Here is a 12,497-nt window from a genome sequence, read left to right on the forward strand (position 1 = left end):
CCACCAAGGTTATTTTGACTGCTTGGAGTGCCTTGAATTTCCACCTGAATTTTAGGATGGATTTTTCTATTTCCATAAAGAAACACATTTCTTTGGATTTTGTTAGGGAGTGCATTGAATCTGTTTTTTTTTTTTTTAATATTTATTTATTTATTTATTCGACAGAGACAGACAGCCAGCGAGAGAGGGAGCACAAGCAGGGGGAGTGGGAGAGGAAGAAGCAGGCTCATAGAGGAAGAGCCTGATGTGGGGCTCGATCCCATAATGCCGGGATCACGTCCTGAGCCGAAGGCAGACACTTAACCGCTGTGCCACCCAGGCGCCCCTAAATCTGTTTATCAGTTTAGGTAGCACTGACGTAATAACATTAACTATACCAGTTCATGAACGTTGTTCCATTTATTTGTATCTTCTAGAATATCAGGAACACTATGTAGTTTTTCAGTGTAGAACACTTTTGCCCCCTGTTTAAGTTTATTCTTAAGTATTTTGTTCTTTTTGATGCTGTTGTAAAAGGAATTGTTTTCTTAATCCTCTCTAGGTTGGCACTGTTAGCACAGAAATTTAATGTCTTTTCATGATAAAAAAAACCCAAACAACCTCTTGGGGTTAAGGTGCTTGGGTGGCTCAATTGGTTAAGTGTCTGACTCTTGATTTCCGCTCAGGTCATGATCTCAGGGTCATTAGTCAAGCCCTATGTTGGGCTCCATGAGGAGCATGGAGCTTAAGATTCTCTCTCTCTCCCTCTCCCTCTGTCCCTTCCCTGTTCACGTGCTTTCTCTCTTTCTCAAAAAAACAAAATGAAACAAAGCAAAACAAACAAAACAAAACAAAAACCCAAAACCCTCTCAGGAGTTAAAATGGGGGAGCATTCGGAGGAGTGTATGTTTGCCTTGGCCTTGAACACAGCTAGATCAATATAAAATCATTCTGAATACGCAGGAAATCAATTTGGGTACAGAGAGTAAAACACACAACTGAGGTGGGAAAATAAGCTACGCTGTGGAAGGTAGGAGGTGCAGTGACATGATTTGGGGGTGAAAGGAATTGCCAGTGCTGCAGAGGGGAAGGAGTCCTGATCAGGGATGAAGGAGAGAGGCAGAGAAAGAGGGAACAGAACACAGAGCACTGCACAGGAAACACCTTCCCCAAAACTACTGTCAGGAGAAATGAGAGGGGCTGATTATCACAAGTTTTTACAAGCAGTGGAGCTCAAATCTGAAGTTTTAGAAGTCTGTGCCATCACTGGGTGGAGCCTGGCAGGTGTAAAAGTCATTCTGTGGTAAGGAGGGCAGAGGCCCAGGAGTGGACAGTGTTCTCTGAGGATCCCTGGGTCATATTGGGAGAGACATTTCCCCTTCCTGGAGTGCATTTGGGAGAGGAGGCACAGCCTCTGCAGGGACAAAAGAGCCCACCTGCCTCATTGAGCTGCCCTGTTTATTAGCCTAGGAGCAGAGGCCCCAGCTGAGAACAGCTAACCTTGATGCTGGCTTTTTGCTGTACTTTACCATAAACTTCAAGCCCCTGCACATTCATGCAACTTCCCTTCTGGGACAAACTGGCACCAGGTGCAGATGATCACTGCAGGTTCCTAACATCTGGAGTTTTGAAACCAAGCCAGCACTTGTGAGATAAAACATAGGAGCACTGTGCTGCCAGGTGGGCAGACAGCTCTGACAGGGTGAAAGCAGGGGTCTGAGGGAAGCCTGGGACAAACAAGGGGGAGATTGTTCGCTCTTCTGTGGGGGCTTCCTGAACAGTGGCAGTTGCAGACTCCCTTCTCCCCGTCTGGGGACAAGAGAGCCAGCTGATGCCATTCTTATCCATGCCCATCAACATGGAGGGACTTCAGTGAGCAGCACAGTACCCACAATGAAGGCTTGAGCTGCCTCCCCCTGTGCTCTGCACATGCTCCCCCGCCCCCCCACAGGAGAAGTGTGCCTGAGAGTCAGAGCAGCAGTGCTACCCCCCCCACCCCTCCGAAGACCAGCAGAAATCCCTGCACCCAAGTCTAATGACCATAGAATGCGAAGCTTCAGCTCTGGGGGAATAGGATCTAGCCTCTTATAATAAGCAGACTGAAACACTCCTGGCTAAAACTCAGCACACAGTGGAGAAGGTCCAAACATTCCCCACTGGAAGCAAGGAGACTTTCTGTAAACGACTGACCTAGGGAAAGAGCAGCCAAAACACAACAGCAGGGCTCACACAGCACACACCAGAAACACTTCCTGAAGTGCCAGCCTTTTGACAATATATGACTTATTCCTAGGATAGCTGCTGTTCTCAGGAGCAGGAAATATAACAAGCTTTCCTAGCACACAGAAGACAGAATGAGATGAAATGCCAAAATGGAGAAATCCATCCCAAAAGAAAGAACAAGAAGAGGTCATGAGGAGGGATCTAACCAAAACAGATATAAATAATATGCCTGAACCAGTTTTTTAAAAAATAATATAAGGCTACTACTTGGGCTTGAGAAAAGCATAGAAGACAGCGTGGAGTCCTTAATGTGGTGATAAAAGACCTAAAAACTAGTCAGGCCAATATGAAAAACTGATATAACCAAGCTGGAAAACTGGCTGGATGTAATGACCATAAGGATGGAAAAACAGAGGAAGAGATCAGTGATATAGAAGATAAAATTATGGAAAATAATGAAGTTGAAAAGAAGAAGGGAAAGAAAAATATTGGATCATGAAAGTAGACTTAGGGCTAACTCAGTGGCTCCATAAAGTATAATAACATTCATATCATAGAAGTCCTGGAAGAAAAAGAGAGGGAACAAGGGGCAGGTTTATTTGAGCAAATTATATCTGGAAACTTTCCTAATCTGGGAAGAAAAGAGATATTCAAATCCAGAAGGCACAGAGAACTGCCATCAAAATCAACAAAAGGCCAACACTCAAGACATATTGTAGTTAAATTTTCAAAATACTGAAAGAATCCTGAAAGCAGCAAGGGAAAAGATATCTCTAACCTACGAGGGAAGACAGATCAGGGTCACATCACATCTGTCCACAGAAACTTGACAGGCCACAGGGGTGTGGCCTGATATATTCAACATGCTAGATGGGAGAAAATGCAGCCAAAAATACTTATCCAGCAAGGCTGTCATTCAGAATAGAAGGAGAGAGAAAAAGTTTCCCAGACAAAAACTAAACTAAACAACTAAACTTGTGAGCGCTAAATCAGACCTACAAGAAATATTAAAGGGGACTCTTTGAGTGGGAAAGAAAGACCAAAAGTGACAAAGACTAGAAAGGAACAGAGAAAGTCTCCAGAACAACTGACTTTATAGGTAATACAATGGCACTAAATATATATCTATCATAATTACTCTGAATGTAAGTGGGGTAATGTTCCAATCAAAAGACATGGAGTGTCAGAATGGTTAAAAAAACAAAAACAAAAACAAAAGACCCATCTATATGCTGCCTACAAGAGACTCATTTTATTTTATTTAAAAAATTTTCAATTTAAATTCAATTTAGTTAAGACATAGTGCATTACTAGTCTGGGGTAGAATTTAGTGATTCATCAGTTGCATGTAACACTCAGTGCTCATTCCATCAAGTTCCCACCTTAATGCCCATCACCCAATTGCCTGCCTACCCTCCAGCAACCCAGTTTGTTTCCTATAGTTAAGAGTCTCTTATGGTTTGCCTCCCTCTGTTTTTATCCTATTTTATTTTTCCTTCCCTTTTCCTCTGCTCATCTGTTTTGCTTCATAAATCCGACATGAGTGACATATGGTATTTGTCTTTCTTTGACTGACTTATTTCACTTAGCATAATACACTCTAGCTCCATCCACATCACTGCAGATGGCATGATTTCATTATTTTTGATGGCTGAGTAATATACCATTATATATATATATATATATATATATATATATACACACCATCTTCTTTATCCTTTCATCTGTTGATGGACATCTGTGCCCTTTCCATCTTTTGGCGATTGTGGATATTCCTGCTATAAATATTGAGGTGAACACACCCCTTCATAATCTCTATGTTTGTATTCCTTGGATGAATACCTAGTAGTGCAATTACTGGGTCATAGGGTAGCGCTATTCTAACTTTTTGAGGAATCTCCTTACTGTTTTCTAGAGAGGCTGCACCAGTTTGCATTTCTACCAACAGAGTAAGAGGGTTCCCCTTTCTCTGCATCCTCCCCAACATCTGTGGTTTCCTGAGTTGTTAATTTTAGTCATTCTGACAGGAGTGAGGTGGCCTCATTGTGGGTTTGATTTGTATTTCCCTGATGCTGAGTGATGTTGAGCATTTTCTCATGTGTCTCTTAGCCATTTGTATATCTTCTCTGAAGAAATGTCTGTTCATGTCTTCTCCCTATTTCTTGACTAGATTTTTTGGGTTTTTTTGGGTGTTCAATTTGACAGGTCTTTTATAGATTTTTGTCTCTAGCCCCTTACCTGATATGTCATTTGGGAATATCATATCCCATTCTGTAGGTTGCCTTTTAGTTTTGTTGATTGTTTCCTTTCCTGTGCAAAAGCTTTTTATACTGATGAAGTCCTAATGGTTCTTTTTCGTTTTTGTTTCCTTTGCCTCTTGAAACGTGTGTAGTAAGAAGTTGCTGTATCAGAGGTCAAGGAGGTTGCTGCCCATGTTCCCCTCTAGGATTTTGATGGATTCCTGTCTCACATTTAGGTCTTTCATTCATTTTGACTTTATTTTTGTGTATGGTGTAAGAAAGTGGTCCAGTTTCATTCTTCTGCCTGTGGCTGCCCAATTTCCTAACACTATTTGTTGAAGACTCTTTTTTCCCTTGGATAGTCTTTCCTGCTTTGTCCAAGATTCGTTGACCATAGCGTTGAGGGTCCAGTTCTGGGTTTTCTGTTCTGTTCCATTGATCTATTTGTCTATTTTTGTGCCAGTACTATACTATCTTGATGATTACAGCTTTGTGATAGAGCTTGAAGTTGGGAATTGTGATGCCTCCAGTTCTGGTTTTCTTTTTCAACATTACTTTGGCTATTTAGGGTCTTTTCTGGTTCCATACAAAATTAGGATTATTTGTTCAAGTTCTATGAAAAATGCTTAAGGTATTTTGATAGTGATTGCATTGAATGTATATATTGCTTTGGGTAGCATAGGCATTTTAACAATAAATGCATTATAAGATTAATCTTTTAATAGGGGATGGGCTAGATGGGTGATGAGTATTAAGGAGGGCATTTGTTGTGATGAGCACTGGGTGTTACTTAAGTGATCAATCACTAAATTCTACTCCTGAAACTACTATTACACTATATGTTGACTAACTAGAATTTAAATAAAAACTTAAAGAAATAAAAGAAAAAAGAAATAAAAAAGAAACCTCGATTTACATAAAGAAATAGAGTCCACTGGCAGAGGGTCAAATTAAGGCAAAATAAAATATGTTTTGTTATCTTAAAAATAAATGTAAACCTCCAAGGAAGTTTCAAAAATAATATAGAACTCTCTATCTTTTGCCAGTAGCACAAGAAATTAGATGCTCTGTAAACATAAAAAAACGTAAAATAAAAATCATTTAGAGAATGAAATTTAAAAAGAACCATCTCAAGAAATTGGGTATAGAAGGAATTTACCTCAACATATAAAAGCCATATATGACAGATCCACAGATAACACCACACTCAACAGGGAAAGGTTGAAAACCTTCCCACTATAATCAGGCACAAAATGAGTGAGCCCACGCTCACAACCTCCTTTTCACATAGCAATGGAATAAAAATCCCTGTGAAAATTTAGGTTTTTCGATATATAGGTCATGCCATCAGTGAAGTGAGAACAAATTACTTAGAATGTTTACTTAATTTTACTACCTGTAACAGTGCTTCTGATGGTAGTCGCTATCTGTCCTTTGCATCGCAGCTTAAACACCACCTTTGAAGAAAGGTCTTCCCCGATCACCTTCTCCATAGTAGAAATCTCCATGAGTACGCCGTTTGCTGTATTATTAGCCCTGATGAAGACTATATTTAGTTTAGTAAATTGTCCCCTTATTTACTGTCTGACTCTATTGTGAGAAAATAAGGTCTATGCAGGAAGGACCTTTTGCATAATTTTCCCCCTATTTCATTAATTGCTGTGTCCTCACTCATAGCATGTTTCCTGGCAGTAAACAGGAACTCCAAATTAAAGAAATTAATAATTTAATAAATAGTTATTATGTCTAAATCTGTGAGTAAATGAACTATCTAACCACACTAAAATTGATTATTAAATAAAAGGAAAGAAAAACTTGCTATGACAAGAGGGGAAATACATGATGAATTAATCTTCCCTAACACAAAGTGGCTGGGCTGAAATTTTTTTCTTGACTTGGCAGTAGTCTCACAATGGTTCTAAAGCTATGTTTTTTGTTTGTTTATGTTACATCTTTCTGACCCTAATTATGTGATTTGGCCTAATAGTATCTTTATAGAGGTATTTTTTTTTAAAGTTTTTGTGGAAATTCCTGGTGAATTTAATTAAGCAAGAATCAGTCTTGGACATTTTCCAATTCTAGGACTTAATGAGGAATGTGGTTAGAAGGGATAAAATGTCCAGCGATCTTTGCTCTTATTGGGAAGAAGATGCTATGCTCCTAACAACGGATACATATTTTTAGGAGGTTTCTCTTAGGCTTAAAGCATTACCTAATGAAAAGTACAAGAATGTCTCTTAAAAATCTCAAATCAGCTAATCTGAGCAAACCAACAGGACAGAATGAAGAAGACTAAACAGTTGAATGATATTTTCCTATTTAGAAATTAGTAGGAAAGAAGTTACTTGAGAAAAATCTCCCTGGCAAATGACTAGTTGTTCTCTTCTTATGTAAAGATGGGGTTTACTTGTCTTTTTGATAAATTATCCTAATGTGCTAAATTTTTGTTTTTCTGTGGACACTGGAATTACTAGGAAGTAATCTACGATGTAATAAAAGCAACCTTCTGAATAACCAGAAGGCTCCATGGAGAAAATGGATAGAGAGTCGAATGAAATTAATATATCCTCAAGTAATAATGCAGTTTTTTTGCCCTCTCTTGTCAAACTGGATGACAGAAAAATTCTAGGTCCCTGTGAATGAGTAAACTGTGTTCCTTCAGATCGTGGATATGCCTACACAAGGTAAGACAAACAAAAAATAGTAGAGACCAGGCTTTGCAATTGTATGACTTATCTTTATTATATAAAAGTTAGATCACTTTGAGATAAAGCAAACTTGCATTCTAATCCTAGTTTTATCACTTAAAAACGTGTGTGCTGGTGATGGGTAGTAAGGAGGGCACGTATTGCATGGTGCACTGGGTGTTATACACAACTAATGAATCATCGCACTTTACATCAAAAACCAGGGATGTACTGTATGGTGACTAACATGATATAATAAAAAAACATTAAAACAAACAAACAAACAAAAAACCATGTGACCTTGGAAAATTAATTACTTGACCTGAGCTGCACTTTGTTCAACTGTGAAATGGGGATTACCGTTCCTGTTACTGTAATGTAAAATGTGATTCGTTAAGTTGTGAGTGAGTGATTGGAATCCACTGTGGTATCCTGAGCAGTGGAGTGATGCATCCGAATCAGATTTTAAAAGGATTATTTGGCAGCATCCGGACAACAAACTGGTGGTGGCCAGAATGCAAAGTAAGGGATGTGACTGGACCCTAGTGCAGTGAGAGAGAGGCAGTGGGGGTGGGGGAATGGTCATGTTTGTGATGTATTTTAAAGAGGGTTAAAAGGATTTGTTAAAGGTATCAATACGTGATATGAGAGCAAGAAAGGCATGAAGGACACTGTGATATTTCTTGTCTGAGCAATGATGTGGAAAGTACCATTTAGTGAGCTGAAAACACTTATGGTTATTGTGGAAAATTAAAGATTTAGTTTCATAAGTCCTGAAATGATATCCAATTGGAGATATCCGCAGATTTAGAGATGCTGTATATGTGAAGTTTAAAAATTAAGGGAGAGACATAACACTGAAGTGCTTTCCCATTTATTGGTCAGGAAAAGGAGGTATATCCAACAAAAGACCCTAAGAAGGAGGTCTCAGTGAGGGAAGAGACAGTTGAAGGCAGTGACCTTCCATTCCTAGTTTGATCCACTCTGAGCATGTCAGTTATCCTAAATGGGTCTCAAGTATTTCACTTCTTTGACTTTATAAACTGTGCACCTTTGCATGGAATTCTCTTGCCTTCTTTTCTTGTCCTTCCTCTTTTCCTTTGAAACTCAGCTAAAGCATTGCCCCTCTGGAAGTCTTCCTTGACTGATGTTTGGTAACATATTCCTACCCCTGATCTTCGCATTGTGTGACTATTTTTATAATGACACTTATTTCATTGGTAATTATTATGTATGGTATCACTGAGTGTAGGAAACCATGACTTGTTCAACTGGAAATTATAACGTCTCTTACATATTTGACCCAAACAGATACTCCTTCCATAGTCTTTTAATTGAATGAGTCAATAAAAAATTAATCTTATAATGCATTTAAAAGTTTCCCCCCTTGTTTTGTAGATCACCTGATTCTAATATGAGAAGTCAGCTCCTATGTAGACTAGATGGAACCACAAAACAATGTGACTTACTTTGTCCTGTTGGGCCTCACCCAGGATCCAAAGGAACAGAAGGTCCTTTTTGTTATGTTCTTGCTCTTCTATATTTTGACTGTGGTGGGAAACCTGCTCATTGTGGTGACTGTAACTGTCAGTAAGACCCTGGGCTCACCCATGCACTTGTTTCTTGCTAACTTATCATGTATGGATGTCATTTATTCATCTTCCATTTCCCCCAGATTGATTTCAGATTTGTTGTTTGGGAAAAATACCATATCCTTCCAATCTTGTATGACTCAACTATTTACAGAGCACCTTTTTGGTGGAACAGAAATATTTCTTCTGCTGGCGATGGCCTATGACCGCTATGTGGCCATCTGCAAGCCCTTGCATTATCTGGTTATCATGAGGCAGTGGGTGTGTGTTGTGCTGCTGGTAGTGTCCTGGGTCGGAGGTTTTCTGCATTCAGTAATTCAGGTTAGCACTATTTATAGACTCCCATTCTGTGGCCCCAATGTCATTGATCATTTTTCCTGTGACATGTACCCGTTATTGCAATTGGTCTGTACTGATACATATGTCATTGGCCTGTTAGTTGTGGCCAATGGAGGACTGATCTGCACTATTGTGTTTGTGCTCTTGCTCATCTCTTATGGTGTCATCTTGCACTCTCTAAAGAACCTTAGTCCAGAAGGGAGGCGGAAAGCCCTCCAGACCTGTGGTTCCCACATCACTGTGGTGGTCTTCTTCTTTGTTCCATGTATTTTCATGTATGCAAGACCTGCTAAGACCTTCCCCATTGACAAATCATTGAGCGTCTTTTATACAGTCATAACCCCCATGATGAACCCACTGATCTACACCCTGAGAAATTCTGAGATGACAACTGCCATGAAGAAGCTCTGGGGAAGAAATGTCATATCTCTTAGTAGATGAGTGTTTTATTCACCATGAAGAGAATTATTTTACATTAGATCCCATTTTCTAAATATGCAGAAGTCTTCTTAATATGATTCTGGCACTCTTTGTGTCAAGAGGTTAAGTTAATTAGAGAATGAACAAGATGACTGTGCTATAATAACATTTCCCTTCTTGCTAGAATGTAAGATCTACAGTTTCTTGTAGATCACTTTATTTACAAAGGTGTAATGCCTTTATCTCAAGGAGTCAACAATGGGTAATGAATTAGTGAGGAAATTTTCATATGATTACAATAAGTTTTAATTAAGTTATGTTTAAAATTTTTTTTTCTGAGACATTATTTTTCATTAGATTCTTGTCATTAAGGTAATTCTTTTTATTATACTCTTTATAATATTTAATGATGGTTAGACTGTCTTGTTTATTAAATTTCTGTTGCCTTAGATATAATATTGTTTTTATAAGAAAAATTGAAGTGTGATGGATAATAATAAAGAGTAAAAGAGCAAATCTTACACAATTGGATAACATGTTGAATAAATTACCTACTTTTCTCTCAGCACGGTCTCTACTCCTCTTCCCCAGCATTAGTCATTTAATCTGTTTAAGACTCATGAGGGAACAACTTTGCAAATGCACTTGGATTTAAATATATCTATGTGAATTTTTCTCTGTGTATTGACATGTTTGCCTTTATTATGCAACTTCTTTTTTTTTAAATAAACTTTTAAGTTAGGATAGTGTATTTTTAATTTTTAATTAAAGTATAGTTATTATACAACATTACATTAGTTTCAGGTATATAATATAGTGAGTCAGAAATCATGTACATTATGAGATGCTCATCGCGATAAGTATAGTTTTGATGTGTTACCATACAAAGTTGCTACATTGCTTTTGACTGTGTTTCCTATACTGTCCTTTTCATTCTTGTGACATATTTATTTTATCACTGAAACTTTGTGCCTTTCATCCCCTTCACCTATGTTGCCTGTCCCTTCATCCCCCCCTGCTCTGGCAACCACCGGTTTGTTCGCTGTATGTATGAGCCCAGTTTTGGTTTTTGTTTGATTGTCGTTGTTGTTGTTTTTTAAATTCTACATATAAGTGAAATCTCTTGCAACATTTTGAAGATGTTCCATACCAGTCCATGCAGATCTCTTAGTTTTTCTTGTAGTCCATATACTTACTTATAAACATTTACTAAAATAAATGTATCCATTTCTGTTCATATTATTACTAACCTTTTTCTACAAATTTTTTTGCAATAATTATATGTTTTTGAACATGTGCAAGTATGAGTTCCCAGGAGTAGAATTGTTGATATATGTATTTGAATCAATGATCAGATAGTTAAATGTCAGTATTTATAGTTATTATTAAACTGCCATCCTTGAGACTGTAGTTGTAACTATACTGCTCACAGTCTGTGAGAGTATTTGTGTCTCGTTCTCAACAATCCGTACCCGATAAATATTCATGGCATAGATAATCTGATTAAAATATAATCTTTTTCATATTATTGAGTTTATCTTTTCATGTTTAACATAATTTGTATTTCTTTTTCTGTGAATCATCTATTAATGCTTTTACATATTTCATTCAATTGTTGATCTTTTTTCATACTGATTTTTGTAATTGATTACATTCTGAAGAAATGATCCCTTTACTGTTGTGTATGTAACAATTATCTTTCTGGCTTGTGATGTGTTTTTAACTTTTGTATAGTCTATAGAATGATTTTGGCATGCAAAAATGTCTTTAAATTTTAATATTTAATTTTGTTTTGGGTTTTCATCCTGATTTTAAACTTTCCCCACTTCACTCATACCAAAATATTCTTGAACTATTTTTTTGGCAGTTAATTTTTAAAGCGTTTTTGAGGTTGTATATCCTACATTAAAACTTTTGACCCATCTGAAATTCATTTTGATATAGGAGTTGAAGACAGATGGAAGAATAGTTGGTTTTCTAAATTTCAGGTTTTTTTTTTTTACATTTGCATATTTTTTCTTTTTGCCATTGATCTGAATCCTGACTCTAACATTCTAAAATCTTGTTTTTATTTGGATACAAATCAGGACTCACTTCTGTTTCATTCATCTCTTTATTCATGTCCCTGTTGATACACAATGTAATTGCTTTCATATATAACATATTTGTGTTACACATAGGTTTGCAGATGGCCACATGGATGGTCAGCAAAGACTTAAGCCACACACTTCCTTAAAGAGAGGGTTTTCCTTCAGCGAAAGTGCCAAGCAGCATTTGAAGGGTCACGGATGAACAGCAGATATCTAGAAGGGATGAGTCACACAGGCAGAAATTGGAAACAGTACCAAAGGTCGTGAAAGATGACTTGTTGAATGAAAAGACCTGCTCATGGATAGCAGTTCTCAGTACTGGAAAACTTTAACTCTTCCTAAATTAATCTTCTTAAAAATAATAACTGACTTTTGTTTTGTAACTAAACTATTTTAAACTTATTTTAACTTATATATAACACATCTGTTTTATACATGTTATCACATATGTGATGAGATGGGCAATCCTTCATTACTATTCCTTTTCAGATTTTTGCTTATTCTTCCATATTACATTTCAAAAACAAGTTTAACATAAATAATTTTACATTGAAATATGATAAATAAGTTTAACATTAAAATAAGGTGATAAGTTAAAAGAAATTTAGAATAGTTTAGTCACAAAAGAAGTCCTATATTATTTTTAGGAGATTCAATTTAGGAGGATTAATTTAGGAAGAGTTTTGTTTTTTTAAAGATTTTATTTATTTATTTTGAAAGAGAGAGAGTGCACAAAAAGCGGGGAGGGGCAGACAGAGAGGGAGAAGCTGACTCCCCACTAAGCAGGGAACCTGATGTGGGGCTCTATCCCAGGACCCTGGGATCACAACCTGAGCTGAAGGCAGATGCTTAACTGACTGAACTATCCATGTGCCCCTAATTTAGGAAGAGTTTACAGCTTTCCAGTACTGAGAACTGTTATCGGTG

At 37.4% G+C, this 12,497-nt stretch overlaps 1 protein-coding gene across 1 annotated transcript; it reads left to right on the top strand.

Moving 5' to 3' along the window:
* Positions 1–8,568: 8,568 nt before the first annotated feature.
* Positions 8,569–9,501, top strand: LOC125282530 (olfactory receptor 4A47-like). The gene has a single exon (XM_048217501.1). The coding sequence runs from the start codon at positions 8,572–8,574 to the stop codon at positions 9,499–9,501; it is 930 nt and encodes a 309-aa protein (XP_048073458.1). The 5' UTR covers positions 8,569–8,571.
* The last annotated feature ends 2,996 nt before the right edge of the window (positions 9,502–12,497 follow it).

The sequence above is a fragment of the Ursus arctos genome, unplaced genomic scaffold, assembly GCF_023065955.2.
Source record: "Ursus arctos isolate Adak ecotype North America unplaced genomic scaffold, UrsArc2.0 scaffold_23, whole genome shotgun sequence".
Taxonomy (NCBI): Eukaryota; Metazoa; Chordata; class Mammalia; order Carnivora; family Ursidae; genus Ursus; species Ursus arctos.